This window comes from Hemicordylus capensis, chromosome 16 (genome assembly GCF_027244095.1).
Source record: "Hemicordylus capensis ecotype Gifberg chromosome 16, rHemCap1.1.pri, whole genome shotgun sequence".
In the NCBI taxonomy this organism is placed as follows: Eukaryota; Metazoa; Chordata; class Lepidosauria; order Squamata; family Cordylidae; genus Hemicordylus; species Hemicordylus capensis.
In genome coordinates, this window is record NC_069672.1 from 8,903,801 (window position 1) to 8,930,700 (window position 26,900).

Below are 26,900 nucleotides of genomic sequence, written 5' to 3' on the forward strand. Positions count from 1 at the left end.
TTGCAGTGCTCACATGTGGTCTCCCATTCAGATGCAACCAGGGCAGACCCTGCTTAGCTATGGGGACAAGTCATGCTTGCTACCACAAGACCAGCTCTCCTCTTCCTTGGATCTAGGCAAATACACGATGATGGAGGATAGATGGGGCCGTCATGGGTTTAGGAGTGGATATACCCACAACCTCGAGTGCGTCCTTTGGGTTTCCCTCTTGGTTTGGCATCCTAGGCCCCCAGATTCTGACCAATTGCCCCTCCAATCTAGAGAGATTCCAGGTTAACAGAGATCTTTGGAAAGCATTCAGAAGGCGTCTCCTCTCCAGCAACCTTGTGAAGTTGGGGAAAGGAAGCCAATAAAGGTCACTGGAGTGGGGTGTGTGCGTGTGTGCTCCAGCAGAAATGGTAGCTCCATCTTTCTTTGGATATGGAGTAGGCCCATTCACACAACCGCGGCCAGCCTGGGAAAGAGAGCCAGATGTGAGCAGTGAGCAGAGAAGCCGCTGCCAGTCTGTGAAGACAATACTGAGCTAGATGGGCCAAGGGTCTGACTCGGTCTGACAGCTTCCTATGATCTTATGAAATGGTGAAGAAGGACAAGGACTCCTGGACAAGGAGGGAGAGCTGGTCTTATGGTAGCAAGCATGACTTTGCCCCTTTGCTAAGCAGGGTACATCCTGGTCTGCATTTGAATGGGAGACACGTGAGCACTGTAATTTATTCCCCTTAGAGGATGGGGCCACTGGGAAGAGCATTTGCATCCGGAAGGTCCCATTTTCCCTCCCTGGCAACTCCAAGATCGGGCTGAGAGAGACTCCTGCCTGCAGCCTTGGAGAAGTCGCTGCCGGTCAGTGCAGACAATCCTGAGCTAGATGGACCAAGGGTCTGACTCAGTATATGGCAGCTTCCTATGTTCCACTCCTGATTTTCACTCTCTGTGGCTGTCTGTGGTTTCAGGTAGGAGTCTTTCCTGGAAAAATTCTATTTCTGTTGGTTTTGCTAAAACAAATCCGCATGGTACGTAGGTCACCCAGTGGTTGTGGGTGTAGTAGTAGTAACTTTATTTCTGTAAAGGTAAAATGTGCCGTCGAGTCGGTGTCGACTCCTGGCGACCACAGAGCCCTGTGTGGTTGTCTTTGGTAGAATACAGGAGGGGTTGACCATTGCCTCCTCCCTCACAGTATGAGATGATGCCTTTCAGCATCTTCCTAGATCGCTGCTGCCCGATAGAGGTGTTTCCCATAGTCTGGGAAACATGCCAGTGGGGATTCGAACTGGCAACCTTCTGGCTTGCTCGTCAAGTCATTTCCCTTTCGGTTCCTGCCCAGGAAGGTTGTGGGTGTCCTGTTTCTTTACCCAGCTGAAGACAGTAAATCCCCTGGCTGGTGTTTCCCCCGGGGGACTTAGCCAAACACTCTTTGAATTTCCTCTCTCTGCATTTGGTCTGAGTCCATAAAGAAACAAGATGTAACACGGGTGCCGTGGTCTTCATCCCAAAGTCAACAAGCAGCGAAGAGGCATCGGTTTATCTGCTCAAACGCCGTGTTTGCTTAGTAAACACAAGGCAACTGTATAGCTTGGTCAGAGGGAGGTTACGCTCGGAAAGAAAGACTTCTGCTAACTGAGCAAAGAGGCACTTTAAAAAAGTGGCGATTCTCTTTATTCGGCGGGGGGAGAGCAACTGGCCGTATCCTTCCCCAGCACAACATCCCTCATAAGAACATAAGAACAGCCCTGCTGGATCAGGCCCAAGGTCCATCTAGTCCAGCATCCTGTTTCGCACAGTGGCCCACCAGATGCTGCTGGAAGCCTCAGACAGGAGTTGAGGGCGTGCCCTCTCTCCTGCCATTACTCCCCCGCAACTGGTACTCAGAGGCACCCCGCCCCCAAGGCTGGAGGTGGCCAACAGCCCTCCGACTAGTAGCCATTGATAGACCTCTCCTCCATGAAGTCATCCAAAACCCCTCTTAAAGCCATCCAGGTTGTCAGCTGTCACCACATCCTGTGGCAGAGAGTTCCACAAGTGGATCACGCCTCCAGTAGCTGTTGCTGGTGTCTATTTTATGTTTCTTTTTGTGAGCCCTTTGGGGACAGGGAGCCATTTTCATTCATCTTTGTCTCTTTGTATCCCACTTTGGGAACTCTTTTTTGGAAAAGTGGTATATAAATATCCATCGCATTCTGTGTCTGCAGGGAGAAAGCGCCATGTAGAGAGTAAACACTTCTCTTGGAATTCTCAAAGGAAGAATCAGGAGAGGCAAATAAGGACTGGATTTTTGGTTTTCAGCAGAGTGTGAAGATCTTAAGCAGTAGCTTAGTTAATGTTGACCGGTAGATCAGCTTACACAGTGATGGTGACTGTCCACAGATGGCTGGACCAATTTTAAAACGTACAAATGTACGATGTACAAATGTACATACAAACAAATGTACCATACAAATGGTATGTACAAATGTATGTACATACAAACAAATGTACAAATGTACAAACATACAATTTTAAAACATACAAATGTACTTCCTACTACCAGACTGCTGGCCCTTTTTTGCCGGGCATTTTATGTTTTGATTAGCAACAGCAGAGTTCCGCCTAACCCCTTAAGATCAGACTTAGGACTCAGGTAGACATGTATCCTCCCGGAGCGGCAGTCTTGTAGTAGCGAGCATGACTTGTCCTCTTTGCTAAGCAGGGTCCGTACTGGTTTTTCATTTGAATGGGAGACTCCATGTCTTTCAGGCTTTTAGCTGAGCGGTTGAATTATTTAATATGTTTTTTTATCTTCTGATTTTTTTTTAACTTGTTTTGTGGATTTTAACTGTTTTAATATGGTTTTGCATTCACGATGTTTTAAACTTTTAAAAAACTAGACCTGTGGGTCTCATACTTAAAACTACTGCTTCCCCCCCCCCCCAACGTTTCGGATGCAGCTGCCCGAATTGTTTTTGGTGCCCCTCTAATGAGAAAATAATGATCGTGTGTGAACTTACTTTCCTAGTCCTTTCCTAGTTCCTTCCTTCCTTCCTTCCTTCCTTCCTTCCTTCCTCTTACATTTATATCCCACTCTTTCTCCTTGAAAAGAGCCACCTAATGATGCAGCAGGGAAGTAACCTGCCTAGAGAGCAGGAGGCTGTTGGGTTGAATCCCTGCTGGTATGTTTCCCAGACTATGGAGAACACCTATATTGGGCAGCAGCGATCTAGGAAGATGCTGAAAGGCATCATCTCATACTGCACGGGAAGAGGCAATGGTCAACCCCTCCTGTATTTTTCCAAAGAAAACCACAGGGCTTTGTGGTCACCAGGTGTTGACACCGACCCGATGGCACAAACTCCCCCCCCCGCTTTTCCTTCCTCCAAGGAGTCCAGAGCAGTGTACATGGTTATGTTTATCCTCACAACAACCCCGTGAGGTAGGTTAGGCGGAGAGAGAAGTGACTGGCCCAGAGTCACCCAGCGAGTGTCATGGCTGAATGGGGATTTGAACTCGGGTCTCCCCGGTCCTAGTCCAGCACTCTAACCACTACAACACACTGGCTCCTGCAGAACTATTCGGGACCTTAACATAAGAGCACACAGAGGATTGAATTTGAGGTCTCTGTCTGGAAGGACAGGATTCTGTTTAAGAAGGAACTCTTTGGGAGGAGGCAGTTTGGCACTTCATGGGTTAAACTAGACCTGGTTCAATGACCTGTCTCTGCTAACCCAGGTGTATCTTATAATGATGAGTATAGCTTCCTCCTTCCCAGTTTTTCTGGAGTCAGCTGTATGAATTATTCTTATTGGAGACTGTGGTTTCTTGGGAAGGAATTCTTTAGAAACCTGGTTTGTTTTGGTGAGTGTTTCTTTGCATTTTTAAAAATTACCTATGGACTATGGATAGTGCTTTGCGATCCTTTGGTTCAAGAATTTATCATGTTTTTTTCAGTTTTATTTTTGCCCCTGTGATCTTTAATCCGTTGTCTAATCGTTGCTCCTTACATTTCAGTTTTTTTACTGTGTACAAAAAAGCCCTTTGGCAGTTCATGGTATCTTAAATTAAGCTAAATTTAAAGTATACAACGTTAAGCAGAGGAAGTAACTTTTGTATTATCTATAACAAAAGCAAGTAATCGTTTGTATAATTTCCGGATCCCCGGATGAAGAGCACGTACCCAAATATGTATATGTTGGGCTTGTTATATTTCTCTCTCTCTCTCATATTTTAGTAAATCTGTTTCCTGCATCTGTTATATTCTCTTGCTGCTTTGGGATTTGTGGTACTCTATATGGCCTGCCTGTTGGTAAAAGGCAGTTTGGTATGTTGAAGAGGCAGCCTCTCCTACGTGTGAGGGGAATGGGAGGAGAGCTGGTCTGGTGGTAGCATGCATGAATGGCCCCCTTGGCTAAGCAGGGTCTGCCCTGGTTTGCATTTGAATGGGAGACTAGAAGTGTGAGCACTGCAAGAGATTCCCCTCAGGGGATGGAGCCGCTTTGGGAAAAGCTGAAGGTTCCAAGTTCCCTCCCTGGCAGCATCTCCAAGACAGGGCTGAGAGAGATTCCTGCCTGCCACCTCGGTGAAGCCGCTGCCAGTCTGTGACGACAACACTGAGCTAGATAGACCAAGGGTCTGACTCAGTATGCGGCAGCAACCTATGTGCCGCAGCACACACACTGTATGTGCCCCAGAGGTCTTCACTGGCTCGAACCTCTGGAATCCCAGCCGTGTCCGCTGTCCTGAAGTTTCGCACCCAAAGCCAGGCAGCTCATGAAAGGTAACCCTGAGCAATGTGCTGCTATGGAACGGCATCTCGAGTCCAGCAGCGCCATTGTCGCGGAATCAAAGTCTTCTGCTCTGGACCTCGTCCAGGGGCACAGAGCCCTTGCCGGAGTGCCAGTTCAGTCCCCTTGTGCTTAATTTGTGGCTGGACAGAAAGAGCCACAGCTTGGAGCCGAGCACTGTGTTGGATCTTCGCTTTAAAAATGCCCGATGCGTGAGGGCGGTTCTGTCCGATGCTTCTCTCTTCTGCTGCGTCGTATGGACTGGCTGGCTGAATGGGACAGAATCCGTAAGAAGCTCTGGCCTGTACTACAACTGCTACTAATATTTATATACCGTTCTTCGACAAAATTCTCAAATCAGTTTACATAGAACAATAAATAATACATACATAATAAATAATACACAAACAAATAAATGAGATGGCTCCCTGTCCCGAAAGGGCTCACAATCTAAAAAGAAACATAAGGCAGATACCAGCCACAGCCACGGGAAGGATGCTGTGCTGGGGTTGGATAGGGCCAGTCGCTCCCCCCCTGCTAAATCTAAGAGAATCATCCCTTTAAAAGGTGCCTCTTTGCTCAATTAGCAGGAGTTGTATAACTAAGTCTCATTCTGTGTTGGGATCTCCAGGCAGGGGAGTTGCCAGTGGACATAGGAAGCTGCCTTCTACTGAGTCACACCTTTGGTCCATCTGGTTCAGTATTGCCTGCACAGGCTGGCAGCGTCTTCTCCAAGGCTGCAGGCAGGAATCTCTCTCTCAGCCCTGTCTTGGAGATGCTGCCAGGGAGGGAACTTGGGACCTAGATGCTCTTCCCAGAGAGGCTCCATCCCCGGAGGGGAATATCTTCCAGTGCTCACACATCAAGTCTCCCTTTCATATGCAACCAGGGCAGACCCTGCTTAGCAAAGGGGGCAATTCTTGCTTGTTATCACAAGACCAACTCTTCCTAGGATTGTCTGTGTGTGTGTGTGTGTGTGTGTGTGTGTGTGTGTGTGTTGCGGGTAGAATAAAAAATCAAGGGGCCTGGAGAAGCCAGATCAATGGGCCAGAATATGGGGCTAATGATGCCAGGGCTGTGGGTGTGAACCAGTCAGCGCAGACAGTGCTGAGCCCGCTGGACCAAGGGTCTGACTCAGTAGACAGCATCACCACAGCTTCCTCTCCCGACTTCCTTTGTCTCACGAGGTGCCCCCTATCTTGCTTCTTTCTAGCCACCTGCAATTATGGCGTGTGCTTCAACGGCGGGAACTGCCTGGAAGGATCCCCCCAGGTCTGCCACTGCCCCGCCGGCTTCCAGGGGCCCTGCTGCCAGTATGGTGAGTCGCCGTTTTCCGTCCCGAGAAATCATCCCCCAGGAGGGTATTGCGGAGGAAGGGGGAAAGGGAAGACCAACGGGGCAACCAGGTTTCCCTTTGCCCCCCGTGCAGAACGCGTTTGTGGAATTCGAAGTCACTAGAGATGGTGAGGGAGCTGTCCCAAGGGATTAGCTAAAAAATGGCTGCTAGTCCTCATGGTCATGTGGAGCCTCCCGTTTCAGGGGCAGTCTACCTTTGAATGCCAGTTGCCGGCTGGCAATGGTAGAAGAGGGTTGTCCACACTGAGGTGCTCTTCCTGGGCAGCGGCGGCTCACTCCCTGTCGCCACTCCAAGCGGTTCCCCCAAATTTGTGGGGTTTGCCCTGTTTCCCAACCAAATTGCCCCCAATCTCCCCTAAATGACCCCCCCCAGTGCCCTACCATGCTGCAGAGCCAACCACAGCACCAAAAATTGGCTGAAAATCACGGGTTTTGTCCCGGTTTTGAGCCATAAAATGGCACTGTCAAATGGCATAAGAACATAAGTAAGAACAGCCCTGCTGGATCAGGCCCAAGGAAGCCCATCTAGTCCAGCATCCTGTTTCACACAGTGGCCCACCAGATGACGCTGGAAGCCACAGGCAGGAGTTGAGGGCATGCCTTCTCTCCTGCTGTTACTCCCCTGCAACTGGTACTCAGAGGCATCCTGCCCTCTGACTAGTAGCCGTTGATAGACCTCTCCTCCATGAAGCTATCCAAACCCCTCTTAAAGCCATCCAGGTTGCCACCACATCTTGTGGCAGAGAATTCCACAAGTGGATTATGCGTTGTGTGAAAAAGTACTTCCGTTTGCTGGTCCTAGATTTCCCGGCAATCAATTTCATGGGGTGACCCCTGGTTCTAGTGTTGCGTGAGAGGGAGAAGAATCTCTCTCTCTCCACTTTCTCCACACCATGCATGATTTTCTAGACCTCGATCATGTCTCCCCGCAGTCGTCTTTTTTCTAAACTAAAAAGCCCCAGGTGTTGTAGCCTTGCCTCATAAGAAAGGTGCTCTAGGCCCCTGATCATCTTGGCTGCCCTCTTCTGCACCTTTCCCAGTTCAACAATGTCCTTTTTTAGATGTGGTGACCAGAATTGTACGCATTACTCCAAGTGTGGTCGCGCCACAGTTTTGTATAAGGGCATTATAATATTAGCCATTTTATTTTCAACCCCCTTCCTAATGATCCCTAGCATGGAATTGGCCTTTTTCCCAGCTGCTGAGCACTGAGTTGACACTTTCAAGGAGCTGTCCACCAAGACCCCAAGATCCCTCTCCTGGTCAGTCACCCACAGCTCAGGTCCCATCAACGTATACTTGAAGTTAGGGTTTTTCATCTCTCCGGCAGTCAAAATGGTCATTTCCGGCCACCCCCAATATGTGGGCTTAACTCCTCCCTCCTGTTTTCCACGTATACTGAGGTTGGGTGCTAATTATCTGACCGTGGAAATGTGAAACCCCGAGTGCTGGCCTTGCAATCGATGAGATCCTCCTGTATACACTTGCTTGCTTGGGCAATTTTTATTATGTCTGATTGAGGCTAGTGTGTGAACACAGTACCCTACAAAATTTTATGCAACGAACCCCTTGTACCTTCTCTTGGTGGCAAAGCCAGCTGACAAATTGGTTTGAAAGGTTGTGGCTTCCTATCTGATGAACTTTCGCCCCAGGAGGGGGAAACGTAATTTGGGTTGTCGGCTCTCCCTGTGAAGAGTGAATTTGGAAGGGTGTCTGAGCTGCTTGGAGTGGGGCTCCCTGCCTGTGGATTTCCATGTACGTGATATTTAAACATCCACCTATCCGTGGAAGGCTGGCAGGAGCTACTCTGTCCTTTGTCTGGTTTTATTGATTTGGAATGTCCTGGAAATGTGTAATCGGTTCTTGACAGCAGAGAAACTCTCCGGAAGGAGCCCTGAGGGCTCTGGATAGCTTGTAATTCAGAGAGGTCTTTCAGTTGCCTAATGGGGTTTTCGCATAATACATGAACTGCAGAGATTCCGCCCCCCACCAAGATAAAAGCCCAAATCCCAAACATAAGAGGTTCACAGGACCTTTTAAAAGAGCCCGATCTTAAGCTTCAGCTTTGCCATGCTTAAGCGGATATCGCCTGGTGGATCCTTAAAAAAAACACACACACACACACACACACACACACACACACACACACACACACACACCATTTGTTGAGTTGTGATCTTTCTTCTGCTTTATTATTGATTGATTGATTGCCGTCAAGTCAGTGCCGACTCTTAGTGACCACATAGATAGATTCTCTCCATGATGATCTTCTTCAACTTGGCCTTGAAGGTCTCTCAGTGGTGCATTCGTTGCTGTCGTCATCGAGTCCATCCACCTTGCTGCTGGTCATCCTCTTCTTCTCTTTCCTCCAACTTTGCCCAGCATTATGGGCTTCTCAAGGGAGCTGGGTTTTCGCATAATGTGCCCAAAGTATGATAGTTTGAGCCTGGTCATTTGTGCCTCGAGTGAAAATTCTGGATTGATTTGTTCTATGATCCATTTGTCTGTTTTCCTGGCTGCCCATGGGATCCTCAAAAGTCTTCTCCAGCACCAGAGTTCATAAGTGTCATTACTTTTTCTTTTTCTTGCTAATTCAAAACCCATCTTTTGCATCCATAGAGTGTAATGGGGAAAACCATTGTCTGAACGATTCTAATCTTTGTAGGTGTAGACGTGTCACGGCATCTAAATATCCTTTCTGAGGCCTTCATTGCAACCCTACCAAGTGCTAGTCTGCGGCGTCTTTCTTGACTGCTGGATCCTTGACTGTTGACGGTCGATCCTGAAAGGCAGAAGCTATCCATCACTTCAGTGTCTTCACTGCCAATTCTGAGATTGGTTGCTGTACCCGTTGTCATTAGTTTTATTATAGATATACAATAATTAGTATGTAAGGTAAAGTGTGCTGTCAGTTCGGTGTCGACTTGTGGCGTCCACAGAGCCCTGTGGTTATTGGTAGAATACAGGAGGGGTTGACCATTGCCTCCTCCCACACAGTATGAGATGATGATGCCTTTCAGCATCTTCCTATATCACTGCTGCCCGATAGAGGTGTTTCCCATAGTTTGGGGAACATACCAGTGGGTATTCAAACAGGCAACCTTTGGCTTGCTAATCAAGTCATTTCCCCACTGCTGTAATGTGTGTATGTATGCATGCATGTACGTATGTCATGTGTATGTGTATTAGTATGTAGCCCCTGAAAAAAAGGAACCCCCCTTAAAAATTTGCCAATGGAAAATTTATTATCTTAATATTATCTATTACCAAGATTATCTCAATCTTAACTATTATGGTTGGGGTCATCTTAGGGACTTTTCATTCTGCTCTTGAACAGATAAAGCTGCCTTACACAGAATCTGACCCTTAGCCCATCTAACTCAATACTGAAGTGGTTCTCGGGGGGTTTCAGGCAGGAATCTTTCCCGGTTCCACCTGGAGTTGCCAGGGGCTGAACCTAGGGCTTTCTGCTTGCAAAGCAGGTGCTCTGCCATGGAGGTATGGCTGAATATAAGAAGCTGCCGACTGAGTCAGACCATTGCTCTGTCTAGCTCAATATTGTCTGCTCTGACTGGCAGTGTTTCTCCAAGGTTTCAGGCAGGAGTCTTTCCCAGCCTCACCTGGAGATGCTAGGGGCTGAACCTAGGACTTTTCAGCATGCAAAGTGTGTGTTTTGCTACTGTCAATGGCTCTCCCTTAATCCTGAGTTTGGTAGTCTACCAACCTTTGGCGTGCTTCAGAGAATTCCTCCGTGAAGTGAATTCGTGCTGCACTTTAGGGAGCCCAGGGGGCCTCTTGAAGGAATCACCTGGATGGCCCGGATCCAGCTGCTGACTCTGCATCTTCACCTTTTTCATGGAGCGGCTGTTTTGAGGAATGTTAATTCCCGTTACAGGTGACAGTTAAGCACCAGCAAGGTCTTTTCAGCCTCTTTCAGATGAGCCGTTGGAGCAGATGCAACACCCTTTCTGCCCTCAATTTTTGCAGTGTTTAAAATCATTATGACGTGAATACAGAATACAAGACTGTCCCGAGGGGGTGATTTGTCTGCTAGGGCTGTGCACGTTCAGGCTGGGAAGGTCAGAAACACCCCAATTTCAACCACATTGGATAACATCAGAGGAGACCTGAATCCGACCTTGGAAAGCCTAGGTTGGTTTGAAGGTATCTTGCGTTGTTCAGTAAATTTCAGAGTTCCAAATGGTGGTGGGAATCTGCCATTTTTTCCTCTGCCGTTCCTGTCCATTGGTCTTCCCGGGTACTGGGACTTCTGGATCAGGGCCTTGTTCCCACACTCCCATTAAGAAAGAATCCACAGACCATTTACCAGAGGAGAGCTGGTCTGGTGGCAGCAAACATGTATTCAGATGACAGGGAGAGCGTCCTCTCTGCAGTCCGGAAGACTGAAGAGCAGTCCTCCCTCTAACCGGGCTTCCCAGATGTTGTTGACTACAACTCCCAGAATCCCCAGCTGCAATAGCTTTTGCTTGGGGATTCTGGGAGTTGTAGTCCACAATGCCTGGGGGTCCCTGTTAGAGGGATCACTGCTGCAGGGAGGAGGGTGCGCTTCCTTCTTCCACGAGGGACAGCCAGTCACACCAGAATTGAGGGAGGAAGCTCCTCCCTCCTGTTCCAGGGGATGCAGCTTGCAGTTCTGAATTTGGACGACAGGCAGGCTGTGTCCAACCTCAGGTTACAATCCGAAGGTTTAGGTTGGAGTTCTAAATCTGAACCCTCGGTTCCATCACCGCACCAAACTGTATTTCCCCACGTTCGGACGTAACGCCCGCCTAACCTCTGTCCCGTTCAACTGCAGTTCCGCTTTACGTGAGAATGCGGGCTGTGTGTCAGTTCTGGCCCCGACTCATGCAGAACAATGGTGAGGTTTAAGAGGTCAAGCTAGTACCCTTCATTGTTTCCAGACCTTCAGGACCGGCCGGAAGCTTCCAAGAATCGGCATCAATCTCCAGGTGGCTCTGGAAAGCAATTGCGGAGACTGTAATGGCTTGATAAGGTGAAAAATATTGCGGGAATGAGGGGAGACATCTGCAGGAATAGCCGCAGCCCAAATCAGGCCCCCTTCCTCCTTGAAACAGCCCCCCCCGCAGTCCTTTGCAACACACAGGCATTCTTTGGCAGGCCAGGAACCATGGAACGGCTTTCCTGGCAAAAGCAAGTCTCCAGTCACAGAGACACACATTTTGTGTATCTCAAATGTGTAATTGTGTACACATTTTGCATGGGATTTTGGTTTGAGTTCAGCCTGTCAGATCAGCACGGAGATGGTCCTCTTTTCTGGGAGGGAGTTGGAATCTCCATTTGGATTGGACCAGAGTGCAAAATCGCAGCCGGGGAGTGAGCCAAAGAGCGATGTTCTGGTCATTGCATCATGCAGCCCGTAATGATCGGCTTAAAGCTCGCAGGAGGAGAGAACTGATTTCCCTTGCTATTAAAATGCATGCTGCATTAGGCCAGGTGTAGGAGGGCTGTGCCAAGATGGTTTTTATAGAAGGATTTTTCCTTGGCACTGTACACAGCTGAGCTCCTATCAGATATCGGCAGTGCGCTATCCCATGTCTGCATAATGGCTGTAAGCATACTGGTGGAGTGGGTGGGTGGGGGCTGTCTTAGGGGGGAAAGGGCAGCCTTGCTGGTGTATGAAGTTTACTTAAAAGGAAAGAGTACTCTAGCACCTGAGTAGTACGGTGGAGGGGAACATAGGAACCTGCCATATACTGAGTCAGACCGTTGGTCCATCTAGCTCAGTACTGTCTACACAGACCGGCAGCAGCTGGTAACCAAGGTAAGAGGCAGGAGTCTCTCTCAGCCCTACCTTGGAGATGCTGCCATGGAGATAATTTGGAATCTTCTGCATGCACACATATAGATGCTCTTCCCAGAGCGGCCACTCACCCCTAAGGGGCATATCCTACCGTGCTCATGCAGGTAGTCTCCCATTCAAATGCAAACCAGAGCAGACCCTGCTTAGCAGGGACAAGTCATGCTTGGAGACCAGCTCTCCTTCCAGGGGGAGTTCTCAGGCCCTCTAAAGACAAGAGAATGTGAATAATATTAAGATGATCGATCACAGAATGGTGCCATGTAGCATGAGAAAAAATGTTGCTTGTTACTGCTGATGACATGGGTACTGTCCAATAGGCACCTGAGGATTTATATGTATGTACTCCCATGGTGTACTCCATTTAGGAGTTCATGCAAGTGGCCTACTCATTGTGAGCACTCTAATGTCTGAGGGGGAGGCATTGCAGAACTATGTCTCAAGGTCCTTGAACTGGGTTAGCTCTGGAACCAACATCCCCATTTATTTATTTACTCCCCAATTTTTATATTTCTATCCCACTTTTCTTCTGGGGAGCCAAGAGCGGTATACGTGGTCTTGTTCATCCTCACAACAACCCTGTGAGGTAGGTTAGGCTGAGAGAGAAGTGACTGGCCCAGAGTCACCCAGGGAGTTTCATGGCTGAACAAGGATTTGAACCTGGGTCTCCCCAGTCCTAATCCAGCACTCTAACCACTACACCATACCACACTTGAATTTATGCAAGATGTATCCAAAGGCCCTTCATAATGTGAGACCCTAAGCTGAAGCTTGTTTCGCTTGTGCCTAAACCCGGCATCGTTGTGGACCATTTTTTAAAATCCAGCAGTGATGTAGTATTGATGGATATAGTTGGGGGAAACAGAATATTCCTGCATTAGGCCTGTTTCTCCTCCTCCTCCAATGGCTGGGTTTTCCACAACCACCAAGCTAAACAATTCTTGCCCTCCAAGGACCATCTGGAGAGGCCCCAAGAAGGAGCGGTTTCCCCTTTGGCCCTCGCCACAGCTGCCAGGTTTAGGTTTTCTCCAACCAACGTAACTCTCCCCCGCCCCCTGGAAACAAAGAGCTCCTTCAGCCTGGGGGCAGGCGTTTGATGGCCAGCTCCCTGCAGAGTTGTAACAAGCTTTGGGGCCTTTCTGCTGGAATGTGGTACCCAGCGCAAATACATCCTCCTGCGTTCTGTGACGGTTTTAAGTGGATTCTGCAAATCCTCCGGGGTGGAGCCGAGAATGCGGACAAAGCCGTTGTCCTGTGGCCCAAGGGGGCAGATTACCGCCCTCTAACTGGCCTGTGCCCTTAGGAACATAGGAAGCTGCCATATACTGAATAAGGGTGTAGCTATAATTGAGCTAAAGTGTTCAAAGAATCCGGCCCTTGAGCTTCTGAGGCCCCCACCTCCAGCTCCACCCCTCCTATTTTCTTCATTATCTCCCTCACTGAGGGGCCGCCAGAGAGAGGGGTGAACATGGGCCCCTTCTTCCCTAGCTATGCCCCTGATTACTGAATCAGACCATTGGTCTATCTAGCACAGTATTGTCTTCACAGACTGGCAGCGGCTTCTCCAAGGTGGCAGGCAGGAGTCTCTCTCAGCCCTGTCTTGGAGATGCTGCCAGGGAGGGAACTTGGAACCTCCTGCTCTTCCCAGAGCAGCTCCATCCCCTGAGGGGAATATCTTCCAGGGCTCACCCATCTAGTCTCCCATTCATATGCAATCAAGGTGGACACTGCTTAGCGAAGCGGACAGGTCATGCCTGCCACCTCCAGACCAGCTCGCCTCTCCTGAACTAATCTTCACAGCTCCTGATGTTTAAAAAGTGTGAACAGCTGTGTGTGGAGATGTAGCCATACAGGAAAGGAGCCCCTTGATCGGGAGTAGAGTGGAAATGCATTAACCCGATGGAAATGCATTAACTTTGTGAAATCATGGGGCTTGTTTTGTTGTTTTTACAAATGCATTGCTAAACAACAACAAATATTTATATTCCACTTTTCAACAAAAGCTTCCAAAGTGGTTTACATAGAGAAATAATCAACCAACCAACCAACCAAACAGCTAAGATAGACACCAGATAACATAAGATACACTCCAGCACCAGTCACTGGAGTTACTGTCCTGGGGGTGGATAGGGCCAGTTACTCTCCCCCTGTTAAAGAGAATCACCATGTTAAAAAGGTGCCTCTTTGCCCAGTTAGCAGGGGTTCTAGGATGTTTGCTCCGTTTGCCCCGTTTGCCCCGTTTGCCGGAGTTCAGGCTTCTAGGATGACCCCCCCACACACACTTGTGTCCCGTATTCAGGCAATGGAGTGTTGGCAGCCCTAGTTCTCTGCAATTACCGCAAATGCAGAAACCGTGAATACTGAGTCATTGGGGCAATGGGATTGCAGGGGTTAGGTTCCCAGAGGCCTGAAAATTGCCCACCAAATGGGGGAAAAAGGTTTAAAAGGGCAAAATAAAGGCTCTACTGTGATCTTCAGGCCTCCAGCAATGAACCCCAGAAGTGGTAAACAGTCCTTAAAAAAAAAAAAAAAAGAATTTCCCCATGATTTTCTGTGGGGGTTTTCACGTAAATGAGCCACAAAATGACGACTGAGAGACAGATATTTCAGTCATTGACCAATAAAAGAGGTACAGTTACATAGACCTCCACGGTCATTTCCAACTGCCTCCGACCCGCAGAGAGGTGGAATTAACCCTTTGTGGACAAGTTTCTTAATACGTATGCTGAGGTTGGGTGTCAATCACCCGACCGCTGGTACACGAATGGTGGATCCGCATATAGCGAGGTCCACCTGTACACACACAGTTGTCGGGGAGTGGGGAGAGATTTCTAAAGCTGCAAACAGAATTCCATACAAGTATAAGAGAGCGTGTTCTTCGCTATGAGCCTCACTGCCCATTGAGGTCACTTGAGGAGGTCCGTCTCCAGTTGCCAACAACTCGTTTGGTGGCTACACAGAGACGGGGCCTTCTCGGTTGCTGCCCCGAGATTGTGGAATGCGCCCCCTGCTGAGATACGATCCTCCCCATCTCTGGCAATTTTCAAAAAACACCTGAAAACACATCTCTTCCGCCAGGCTTTCTCAGCTTTTAAAAACTTGTTTTTAAATTCTTCTGATGATTTGATTGTTGTTTTACGATGTGTTTAATGGTTAATTATGGTTTTTATGCTTTATTATTTTTGCTTTGATGATTAACTGATTTTAATGGTGTGTTAATGTAAACCGCCCTGAGCCTTTTGGAAGGGCGGTATACAAGTTTCAATAATAAAATAATAAATAAATAAATCATTTGGATCCCAGAAGGAAGCTGTTAATCAAAAATAATTATCTAAACATTATTTGTTGACTAACGAAACAGAAATATAATAAGCAAGACGTTTCGGCTTACGCACTTGCTCTGATCTCTCTCTCTCTCTCATATATTACCGTCACGAGACAGGCTTTTCTGCTTACTGGCTTCCACACGGTCGCTCCTAAGCAGTCCTCTTGAAATTAATGGGACAAGTTTGCTTGCCCCATTAATTTCAGTGGCTGTACGCCGTGCTAATTTTCTGAAGCCTGTCAGTCAGGCTGGGCTGCCGGGGATAGGCTGAGCTTCAGCACGTAGCCAGCCAATCGGGAGCCGAGAAGCACGGCCTTCACCCGCCTCCCTCCCCTTCCGCAGCGTATGCATCGCCAAGGAGGCGCCCACTTCAAGTGGGCCATTTTGAGATGGGAAACAATTGGGGTGTCTGCAGGTGGGGAGGAGGGCAGGGGGGCTCTGAGTATCGCCGGTAGCCCTTCAAGTACCCCTAGGGTGCTAGGACCCCTTGTTCTAATCCAACGCCCTGTTTAGTGCCGGAATCTGTGTTGTCATCCGTGATAGATGGAAATGAGGAAACGCCTTTGGATCAAAGCTGGAGGGGGAGCTGGTCTTGTGGCAGCAAGCATGACACGTCCCCCTTTGCTAAGCAGGGTTTGCCCTGGTTTGCATTTGAATGGGAGACTCCATGTGTGAGTGAGCAAGATAGTCCCCTGAGGGGGATGTGGCTGCTCTGGGAAGAGCCTCTGAGGTGCCAGCTTCCCTCCCTGGCAGCATCTCCAGAGAGGGCTGAGAGAGACACTCCTGCCTGCAACCTTGGCGACGCTGCTGCCAGTCTGTGTAGGCAGTCCTGAGCTAGATGGACCAAGGGTCTGGCTCAGTAGAAGGCAGCTTCCGATGTTAAAACGCTCTATGCAGGGCTGCCTTTGGGGATCATTTGGAAACTTCCAGTTGGTTCAAAATGTGGCCTCTAGGAAAGGGCTGATTGGCCAGCACATGTCACGTGTCGCACCGCCTCTATACCAAATACACTGGTTATCAGTTTTTGTCCATGATCCGTATAGGCGGGGACCAGGTTACCTTAAGAACTGCTGGTTGGCATACACCACAACTGCCTACGGTTGCCAGCATTGCATTGCCTGAATACGGGACACAAGTGGGGTGTGTGTGTGTGTGTGTGTGTGTGTGTGTGTGTGTGTCTGGGGGGCAGGGTCATCTGTGGGTGGGGTCATCCTAGAAGCCTGAGTAGCAATGCATTTGTAACAACAACAACAAAAACAAGCCGCATGATTTCACAAAGCTTCTTGTTCACACAGACCATCCCACATAGACACAGAGCAAGTGTCAGGGAGGAAATTAAGAGAATCCCCCAGGTGTACACACACACACACACACACACACACACACACACACACACACACACACAATGTCCCCGCACCTTCCCCACTGAAAGTCTCACTAAAAGGCTTTTTTTTAATCTGCCAGAAGTGGTGAGTGGGCTAGCAGGATCCTGTAGGTCTATTTATATTTGATAAGTAAAGAATTAGCCACTTGCCAGATGTAAATAAAACCAGGCAATTGCTCCTGCAAGTTTGCAAGGGCAACTGGGGCTTCTTTTTGTGAACTTTCATGGTTTCTTTTACATTAGGGTATGGACTTCACCCAGACTTCAAGGGGCTCAATGCAAATGCATTAAGGGATGAGGGAGAGCCCCGGGTTCTGCCAATAATAGCCAGCGTGGTGTAGTGGTTAAAGTGCTGGACTAAGACCAGGGAGACCCGAGTTCAAATCCCCATTCAGCCATGAGATTTGCTGGGTGACTCTGGGCCAGTCGCTTCTCTCTCAGCCTAACCTACTTCACAGGGTTGTTGTGAGAATAAACTCAAGGATGTAGTACATCGCTCTGGACTCCTTGGAGGAAGAGCAGGATATAAATGTAAAAATAATAAATAAATAAATAGCAATAGCAATAGCACTTACATTTATATACCGCTCTATAGCCGGAGCTCTCTAAGCGGTTTGCAATGATTTTTAGCATATTGCCCCCCCAACATTCTGGGTACTCATTTTACCGACCTCGGAAGGATGGAAGGCTGAGTCAACCTTGAGCCCCTGGTCAGGATCGAACTTGCAACCTTCTGGTTACAGGGCGGCAGTTTTTACCACTGCGCCACCAGGGGCTCTTGCTTAAATAAATAAATAAATATGGGGAAAACAGCATCCTGTTCCGGACACGAGATTTTTGCCTCGGATACGGGACTTCTTGTATGATACGGGACTTTTGGGAGCGCTACACCACCTTTCCACATACCCTGCTAACTGGGCAGCCTGCTGTATGACAAGATGGGGAGGAGAGACCTGGTCTTGCGGAAGCAAGCAGGAATGGTCCCCTTTGCTAAGCAGGGCCCACCCTGGTTTGCATTTGGATGGGTGACTTCATAGGAGTATTGTCTGCTGTAAGATATTTCCCTTAAGGGAGGGGATTGTAGCTCAGTGGCAGAGCATTTGCTTTGCATGCAGAAGGGCCCAAATTCAATCCCTGGCAGCATCTCCAGGTAGGAGTGGGAAAGACTCCTGCTCAAAACCTTGGAGAGCCGCTGCCAGTCAGTGAGGGCAATCCTGAGCTAGGTGGACCAAGGGTTTGACTCGGTATCAGGCAGCTTCATATGTTCCTATAGGGCGAATGTTTATATACAGCTTTTCAACAGAAGTTCCCAAAGCAGTTTACACAGTTGTAACTAACTAAATAGAATGGTTCCCTTCCCCCAAAGTGCTCTTAATCTAAAACAAAACAAAACATAAGATCGACACCTGCCACAGCCACTGGAGGGATATTGTGCTGGGGACGGAGAGGGCCAGTTGCTCCCCCCCTGCGAAAGAAAGAGAATCACCGCTTTTAAAAGGTGCCTCTTTGCTCAGTTAGCAGGGGGACTCTGACTCCCGTGATGGGTTTATGTCCTCCTGAATGGTTTTGCTTTGCTCACTTCTCCGCACTGCTGTTTTTCCTCTGCTCTTAACCAGCCCCTCGGAAGTACCCGAATAAAGCTTATGGGGTGTGTGAGCATGCCTGAGAACAAGCCCCTTTTGTCCGTCCCCTCTGGCCTCCTGCTGTTTCTGCAGAAAGCTTTGTGCCGAAAGAAAGGAAAAGTGAATTGCTGATACCCCACCGTTTGACCTTTCCCCATTTAAGAGCATTAACTTCCAACCTTTCTCTGAGTGTGGGGGAAAACAACGGCCTGTACACATGCATTTTCATCTGCTGCAAAATAAGCCAGAAGTTTGCTTCCAAGCTGAAATATAAACAACAGTGTTCAGGGGCGAGCAGAAAGAGACATTGAAGTTGAAAGCAACGCAGATGGGGAGGGATTTGTGTGTGTGTGTGTGTGTTTTAAATAGACCCAGATGGTTTAGTAAAGGGAGCTAATTTTCTTCCTAGAGGTTACTTGGAGAGGCTGCTGTCTCTTAGCCAAGCCTTCTTTATACGGTGGAGAACATAAAAAGAAGTCATACTAAGAGCTAATCCGCCTACTTTCCTTCCACTGTAATCTCAATTGATAATTACCATCTCCACAAGTTAGTTATTACCATCTTCACAAGTTCACCACTTTGCGCCTCAAACGTTTAGGCGTCTGCCGTCTTGAATCGGGGTGGATGACGACGTTGCAGACGATATTGCCGAGGTATCTCTTTGGTTCAGATCGGTTCGGCGGTCCACAAGTTAGCCCACTTGCGCCTCAAACGTTTACACGTCCGCCATCTTGAATTGGGGTGGATCATGACATCATTACAGACGACACCACTGAGGCACGCCATGTGTCCCTACTGCTACGGCAAATTCAGTTCCAATGGGCTCGGCGGTTCACAAGTTAGCCCATTTGTACCCCCACATGTTCACGGTGGAGCAATCTGGTTCCCAGAAGCCTCGGTACGAGAGATCTCTTCGCGTTGGGAAGAGGCAAAGCGAGGCTGGTCTAGGAAATGCTAGAGCAGGGTTTCTCATCGTGTGCGTACCCCGATGTAATTGGACTTCAACTCCCATAATTCCCGACCAAAGGCCAATGGAGCTGGGGATTATGGGAGTTGAAGTCCAATAACGTCTGGGGACCCAATGTTGAGAACCCCTGTGCTAGAGGGTAGTAGAGATGTCCCTGTGATGCCTAACATCACACTGCAAGCAAGATCTTAAAACAGAGTTAAAAACTGACTTAACCCACCCACACCTCATCCCCAAATAGGTACAGTCCTTTTGCTGTTTTCTCCCTCTTGTCTTTAGGCTGGGTCAAGTTTCCAGTCCTCATGTCTAGGCTTTTAAGTAAGCCAAACCTGGGAGGAGGCTCTCTGACACACACACACACACACACACACACACACACACACACACACACACACACCCCTTCTGCAATCACTTTCCAGGAAGGACATTTTGTGGTTGTTCACCGAATCATTTAATGATCAGTCTTGCCTTTCTGGTCCGCCAGCCACAAAAGAGGCTTTGTTTTTTGCGGGGAAGGGTTCTGCCTTAAAATAATGCCTTATTTTTTCCCCTCCCCTGGTGATGAATTTACTTGACATGGTTCCATGGCTTACTAATGACATAATTTATGGGTGAACAAGTTACATGGCATTCCTCAAAGTGCGTGTGAAGAGGAGAAGAGGTGACCCCGGTGCTGAGCGCCCTTTGATTTCCCCCCATCCATAACTTTTCCAGACTAATTTTAGCATGAGAGGTTTGTTGGTCCACACTCTAGACGAGTTTCTGTTCTGGCCAACCTGCTGCTCTCGTCTTTCGGCGGCGCATGCTTTATCTCTTGTCCGTAGAGAGCCAGTATCAATTGGATGTTTACTACATCCAAAAAACGGACTGCACAAAATTGCTCTGACATTCCATAGAGGCGATAATGGATTTCCTGCGCTCTGGAACTGTTGAAAGCACAGCTGGTCCTTTTCAGACACAATGCTGGCCATGGCATTTTTGCTACTCTAAATTAACACACTAAATTACTACCATATTGCTCCTCTGCGCTGCTGGAGGGCCAAAGGTTACATTTAGAAATAGCTGTAATGGGATGGGAGGCATCTCCATTAGGCCTGTACAATTTCGGATCCTGTCTGATATACCCGGTATTGGATCCTGGACGATTCGGATCCTGGACGATACTGATCCCCGGTATCGGATGGTATCCTGAACGATTCTGATCCCCAGTATCGGATCCAATATTGGACTGAGAATAATGGATCTAATAATAATAATAATAATAATAATAATAATAATATTTCTATACCGCCCTTCCAAAAATGGCTCAGGGCGGTTTACAAAGAGAAATAACAAATAAGATGGATCCCTGTCCCCAAAGGGCTCACATTCTAAAAAGAAACATAAGACACACACCAGCAGCAGTCACTGGTGGTCCTGTGCTGGGGGTGGATAGGGCCAGTTACTCTCCCCCTGCTAAATAAAGAGAATCACCACGGTAAAAGGTGCCTCTTTGCCCAGTTAGCAGGGGTTAGTATACGATACCGATCTCTGGTATCGGATGGTATCCTGGAAGATACTAATCCCCGGAATCTGATCCAATATCAGATCCTGTCTGATATCCCTGTTATCAGACAGGATCCTCAGTATCGAATCTTATTGGATATAATTCCAATACATAATTGGATATAGGAAAACCTATATCGGATTGGAACTACCTGATTGGGAATATCAGTTAAAATACCTGCAAAACAATCGGAGACTTTGAGACAAAATGTCTCCAAGTTGGCTCCCAACCTGGTTTTTAAGTGCTGCTCCTGAAAAATTGGGGTCTTGGTGGCGGGGGGCAATATAACCTCCCAGGAAGCACCCACTGGCTTAGTGTGCTTGCTGGGGGGTTAACCTGCCCCTCACCCCAGTTCTGGGAGTGCAGTGCTTGAAAACTGTGTCTGGAGCCAGCTTGGAAGTGTCTCTAAGCCTTTCCCTGGTCTTGTTAAAGCCTTCTTCCAACCGGAAAATCTGAATCTGACTTCGATATCTTGAAGGGATCTAAAGATCCGAATTGGACATTTTTGGTATCTGATAAGATTGGATCGGATCAATCCAGTATCTTCATTCATGCATGGACCTGATCTCTCTCAGAGATGCATGTCTCGCAGACACATGCATTTTGAGAACCTTAGCTTAAAAATTACTCCATACGGCAGCATAGGAGAGCTGGTCTTGCTGAAAGGAGCATGAATTACCCCCTTTGATAAACTGGGTCTGCCCTGGTTTTCATTTGCATGGGAGTACTACATGGGAGCACTGTTTTCTATAAGATATCCCCATAGGGGATGGGGCTGTAACTCAGTGGTAGAGCCTTTGCATTGCCTACAGAAGGCCCCAGGTTCGATCCCTGGTAGCAGCTTCACTTAGGGCTGGGAAAGGCCCCTATCTGAAATATTTGAGAGCCGCTACCAGAGAGAGAGAAATATTTGAGAGCCTCTGGGAAGAGCAGAAGGTTTCAAGTTCCCTCCCTGGCATCTCCAGATAGGGCCGAGAGAGACTCATGCCTGCAACCTTGGAGAAGCTGCTGCCGGTCTGGGTAGACAGCACTGAGCTAGATAGACCAACATTCTGACTCGGTTTGGCAGCCTCCTATGTTCATAATAAATGGTCCTATTATTTTTCACAAGATTTTGCAGCCTGTAGCAGCCACACTTGCAAAGGTGTCTTAAAAAGTTTGAGAAGTTTAAAAAAACACACAAGAACTACTAGAAATGGGAATGGAAATTGGCAGAAATGTCCTCCAAAGACTGCTCCATTGGGAGCATACAATGATTTGTTCATTGTTACCCTAACTCTAACCTTTTGAGCTGTGCAAAAATGACTGCAGTTCGAACTCCAATTGGAACTTTCTCTAAGTTTTGCTGCCGACAACTGAGGTTTTGCCACCGAAGCGTTGCACCCGAATGGTGACTCAACTATATCCGCGGTTTTGTGCCTATTCCAAACGCCAATCATAGAGGCAGTGTGGATGTGCCCCGGGAACCGTGCGGCAGGGAGATGAGCCCTCTCTTTCAACTGGAGTTTGGCTGGCCACGTTTTGGTGAACGCGGCGCAATTTGGAGTTAGGAACGGAAACCTCGGCCGTGCTTAACTCCAGTTTACTTGAACATCTGAACTGGGCCCATGTGCTACTCAACATTCAGCAGACTCACAAACAACCGGAAACAAGGAGGTCTCTGTTTGACCTTTTGTAGGCACTTTCAGCGTCCAGTTTCTGCCACCAAGAACAGAGCGACAATAACCCCCCCTTTCCACCTCCTCCTTCTCCCCTCCTTACTCAACAGTCCAGGCAGAAACTTGACAAAAACACTTCCAGCTGAACAGACTGAAGGGATTAGCAAGAGGAACGGGGGTCATTCGTCAACCGAGGGACATGGAGAGCGTGTCAAACGCTGGTGCAAACGAGGGCAGTGTGGGGGAAGAGAGTGAGAAAAACAGGAAAGAAGGCACCAATTTGGGAAACTTGACTTCCTTGCTTCACTGATCCATTATGTATATAAATATTCAGCGTATTGTGTCGTATCGTAGGTTTGCTGGGGCGGTTTTGTACGCATGAACAGCCTCAATACTACAGGGGATCATTTAGTCTCACCACCAGTGGATTGGTCTCCAGTCCAGCAAGATAGGTTAGCTCAAAAGGTCTCATCTCAGGCCTGGCTCGTGGTCCCGCCACTAACAGAGATCTGGTTGGCGGGGACTAGAGACGGGGCCTTTACGGTTGTGGCCCCTTGGCTTTGGAACACCCTCCCTGAAGAGCTTCGCCATGCTCCCTCCCTCGGTATTTTTTTTAAAAAACCACATACTTTTAAAGAGGCATGTTGATGTTACCCTAAGTCTATCCTTTTGCTCCGTGCAAAAATGACTGTGATTCTACCTTATTAATCATTTGGGGGATAGGGATAAGGAAGGGGCGATAACACAAAGAAAGCGGCAACAATGCTATCACCTCTTTTCCATCTCTAGGGGTGTTGACGTTTCCGCAAATCACTATGAGCATTCGTCTCCTCAGATGGTACCGATGGCCAAGGGGGAAGAAATGTTGGCTCAGTTTATCAGCCAGACATAATATCTTACTCGTCAAGCTATGTTGGTACATGACTCATTAGGACTTGTTTTTTTTCACTCGCCAGGCATCAGTTTTCACTCATCACAGACTAGTAGACTAGTGGATTTCTGCAGCCCTGCTGATGGCCAACACTTGTGGGCCTGACTCATCCCTGCTCATCTCTGGTGTTCATTGTGGCAAGGGATTATTTATTTTATTTAAAATATTTATACCCCACCCCTCCAGTACACTGTGGTCCGCAACAATAAAATAAATACAATGTAAAATAAAATTAATCAAATTAATCAAATTAAGTAAACGAGTGAAAACCACAATCAGGATTACCGTTGCTGTTTTATAAGTTCCAAATGTATTTTATTTAAAAAGCTAAACATTAATATGTATAAAAACGAAAGATCTATCAGATATAACCAAAGACAGAACATCAACAACCCTGTAGTTCAACAACAACTGAGAGCCAAGGTTGCCTACTCCTGGTCCACACTGACTGGCAGCAGCTCTCCAAGGTTTCAGGCGGGTGCTGCTCTCAGACCTACCTGGAGATGCTGCCAGGAATTGAAGCTGGCACCTTCTGCCTACAAGCAGATGCTCTGCCACTAAGAAGTATCATATGGTGCATAAGATGCTGCCGTATACTGAGTCAGACCTTTGGTGCATCTAGTTCAGTGTTGTCTACACTGGCTGGCAGCGGCTCGCCAAGATTTTCGGCAGGGGTCTTTCCCAGCCCTACCCAGAGATGCTGCCAAGGGAACTTTTGTGTGCAAGCAGATGCTCTAGCACTGAGCTACAGCCACATCCCCATGTATCTTCCGCACATATCCATGTGTAATTGATAATAATTTTGTAATGTGACAAGGCAATATTTTGTCAGTAGTTACATAGGAAGCTGCCATATACTGAGTCAGACCATTGGTCCATCTAGCTTAGTATTGTCTCCGCAGACTGGCAGTGGCTTCTCCGAGGTTACAGGCAGGACGGATCTGGAGATGCTGCCAGGGAGGGAACCTGGAACCTAGATGCTCTTCCCAGAGCGGCCCCATCCCCAAAGGGGAATACCTTACAGAGCTCACACATGTCATCTCCCATTCAAATGTGAACCAGAGCAGACCTGGCTTAGCAAAGGGGGACAATTCATGCTCCCTACCACAAGACCAGCTCTCCTGCCACAGACCAGACCCATAGGTCAGGGAATCGGAAACACCGCTGAAGACACCACCAAAACCACACACCAAAAAACCAGATCCATCTACCAATAACACTGGGTCTCTATAGTGGTTATTTGGGATTGTTATTTATTTATGTATTTATCTCTTTTGTGTGTCTGGATTAATGCGTCGTGTTCACATGTTATTTGTTATGTTTACACGTATATCTCAATACAGTTGTTCTTATACTTAATGGCGCAGCGGGGAAATGACTCGCCTAGCAAGCCAGAGAGGTTGCCGGTTCGAATCCCTGCTGGGATGTGTCCCGGACTATGGGAAACGCCTCTATTGGGCAGCAGCGATATAGGAAGATGCTGAAAGGCATCATCTCATACTGGGTGGGAGATGGCAATGGTCAACCCCTCCTGTATTCTACCAAAGACAACCACAGGGCCCTGTGGTCACCACGAGTCGACACCGAATCGACGGCACACTTTACTGCCCGTCCAGCTCCCTTCACGGAGTGGCCTCTCTCTCATATCTCAGTAGAGTTATTTCTCAAGCACATTTGGGAGGGTAGATTTCTCGTCTCTACCCCCCCCCCCAATTTGTTCTTTTGACCCTTCCCTTCCTCCTCCTCCTGATCAGGTTGAGGATGGTGTTTTGGCTCTGGCAGCTAAAATGGGGAAAAAATAATAATAATAATAATAGCGTTGCTCCACTTCATGTCAAAGTATCTGCTTGTCCATCGGCCAAATCCGATGTATTTAAGAGCTGGCAGACAGGTAGTGCCAGACGCTTTGAAGGAGAAGATGGGCGGGAAAGCGGCCAAAGGAAAAAGCAGAAGCAAAAGCGAGAGCTTGTTAGCTTTAAAAGAAAGTTCGGCTGGTGTGTTTAAAACCGGGGTGGGGGGAGAGGAGTGCATTTGTGTGCGAGGGGGATGGCTGGGGAACCCCCCCCCCACTGCTTTCAAAACAAAACACAGCTACGGTCCACCTGTGGTGGATCAAAGATTCTCGGCATTAAATGCGGGGCTGAGGAGCTGGCTTGCATGGGCTGCAAACACCTGTAAAGGCTGTGCGGTTTGCAGGGGAGGAGTTGGTGGACAGGCCGGGGGCTCTTCTCTGTGGCCCCTCCCCTCCCACTCCACAGGATCAGGGCATAGCTCAGTGGCTAGAACACCTGCTCTGCATGCAGAATGCCCCGGGCTCGATCCCTGCTGGAGAGCTGCTGCCAGGCAGTGTGGACAATCCTGAGCTGGATGGACAAATGGCCGGACTCAGTCGGCAGCTTCATAGGGTCGCCAGGTGCATCCACCGCTCAGGGTTTGCATGCAGAAGGTCCCAGGTTCAATCCCTGGCAGCATCTCCAGGTAGGGCTGGGAGAGAGACTCCTGCCTGCAACCTGGGAGAAGCCGCTGCCAGTCTGTGAAGACAATACTGAGCTAGATGGACTAAGGGTCTGACTCAGCATATGGCGGCTTCCTATGTTCCTATGCCGGGTCTGACTGGATGTGAGGCCACTTCCTAAGTTGTTACTACTGCTACTGCTTAGAGACCTCTTTTCAACAGAAGTTTCCAATGCAGTTTACATAGAAAAATAGAAAAATAAAAAAAGATTTTGACTGATTGATTAAGCGCCGTCCCGTCGGTGTTGACTCCGAGCGACCACATAGATAGATTTTTTTCCAGGATGATCTGTCCTCCACTTTGGCCTTCAGTGGTGCATTCATTGCTGTTGTCATCAAGATTACATCAATAAATGAGATGGTTCCCTGTCCCCAAAGGGCTCACAGACCTTAAAAAGGAAGAAAAGCCAGACCCCAGCAATAGCCACTGGAGGGACGCGGTGCTGGGGCTGGAGAGGGCCAGTTGCTCCCCCTCTGTAACAAGGTGCCTCTTTGCTCAGTTAGCAGGGGCAACAAAATGCCATGAACGTGTTCCTAGGTACTCACAGCAGGGATTCAGACTGACACACTTCAGCTATGTTGCGGAGGAAAGCAGCAGGAGCGGAGGGGTCTCCCGGGGAGGCGCTAAGCACCCACCACCCCACTCCCACACATCGGCTCCGAATCACCTCCGTATCGCTCTTCCCTTTTGTGCTGCTGGCCTGATAGTGATGTCCATTGGCAGGTTTTGCATGGTATTGACTTCAGGGGTTCTTGGAAGGCAAGCGCGAACTGGGCCCGTCGTTTAAACCAGGCCTGCTCAACTTTGGCCCACACAGCTCTTTTTCGGACTGCAACTCCCATCATCCCCGGCCACAGCGGCCAGTAGCTAGGGATTATGGGAGTTGTAGGCCAACATCTGCAGGACGGCCGCAGCCAGTTTAAACCATATGACGGCAGTCTAAAGTAAAGTGGTGCCGTTGAGTCGGTGTCGACTCGTGGCAACCACCGAGCCCTGTGGTTGTCTT

At 48.4% G+C, this 26,900-nt stretch overlaps 1 protein-coding gene across 3 annotated transcripts in view; it reads left to right on the plus strand.

The window, feature by feature from the left end:
- The window catches only part of MEGF6 (multiple EGF like domains 6), a 206,267-nt gene that overhangs the window by 27,402 nt on the left and 151,965 nt on the right, over positions 1-26,900 (plus strand). For all 3 annotated transcript variants that reach the window (XM_053281573.1, XM_053281575.1, XM_053281574.1), the window contains exon 4: positions 5,965-6,069. In XM_053281573.1, coding sequence (XP_053137548.1) covers positions 5,965-6,069 — 105 coding nt within the window. The remainder of the gene's footprint in view (positions 1-5,964; positions 6,070-26,900) is intronic.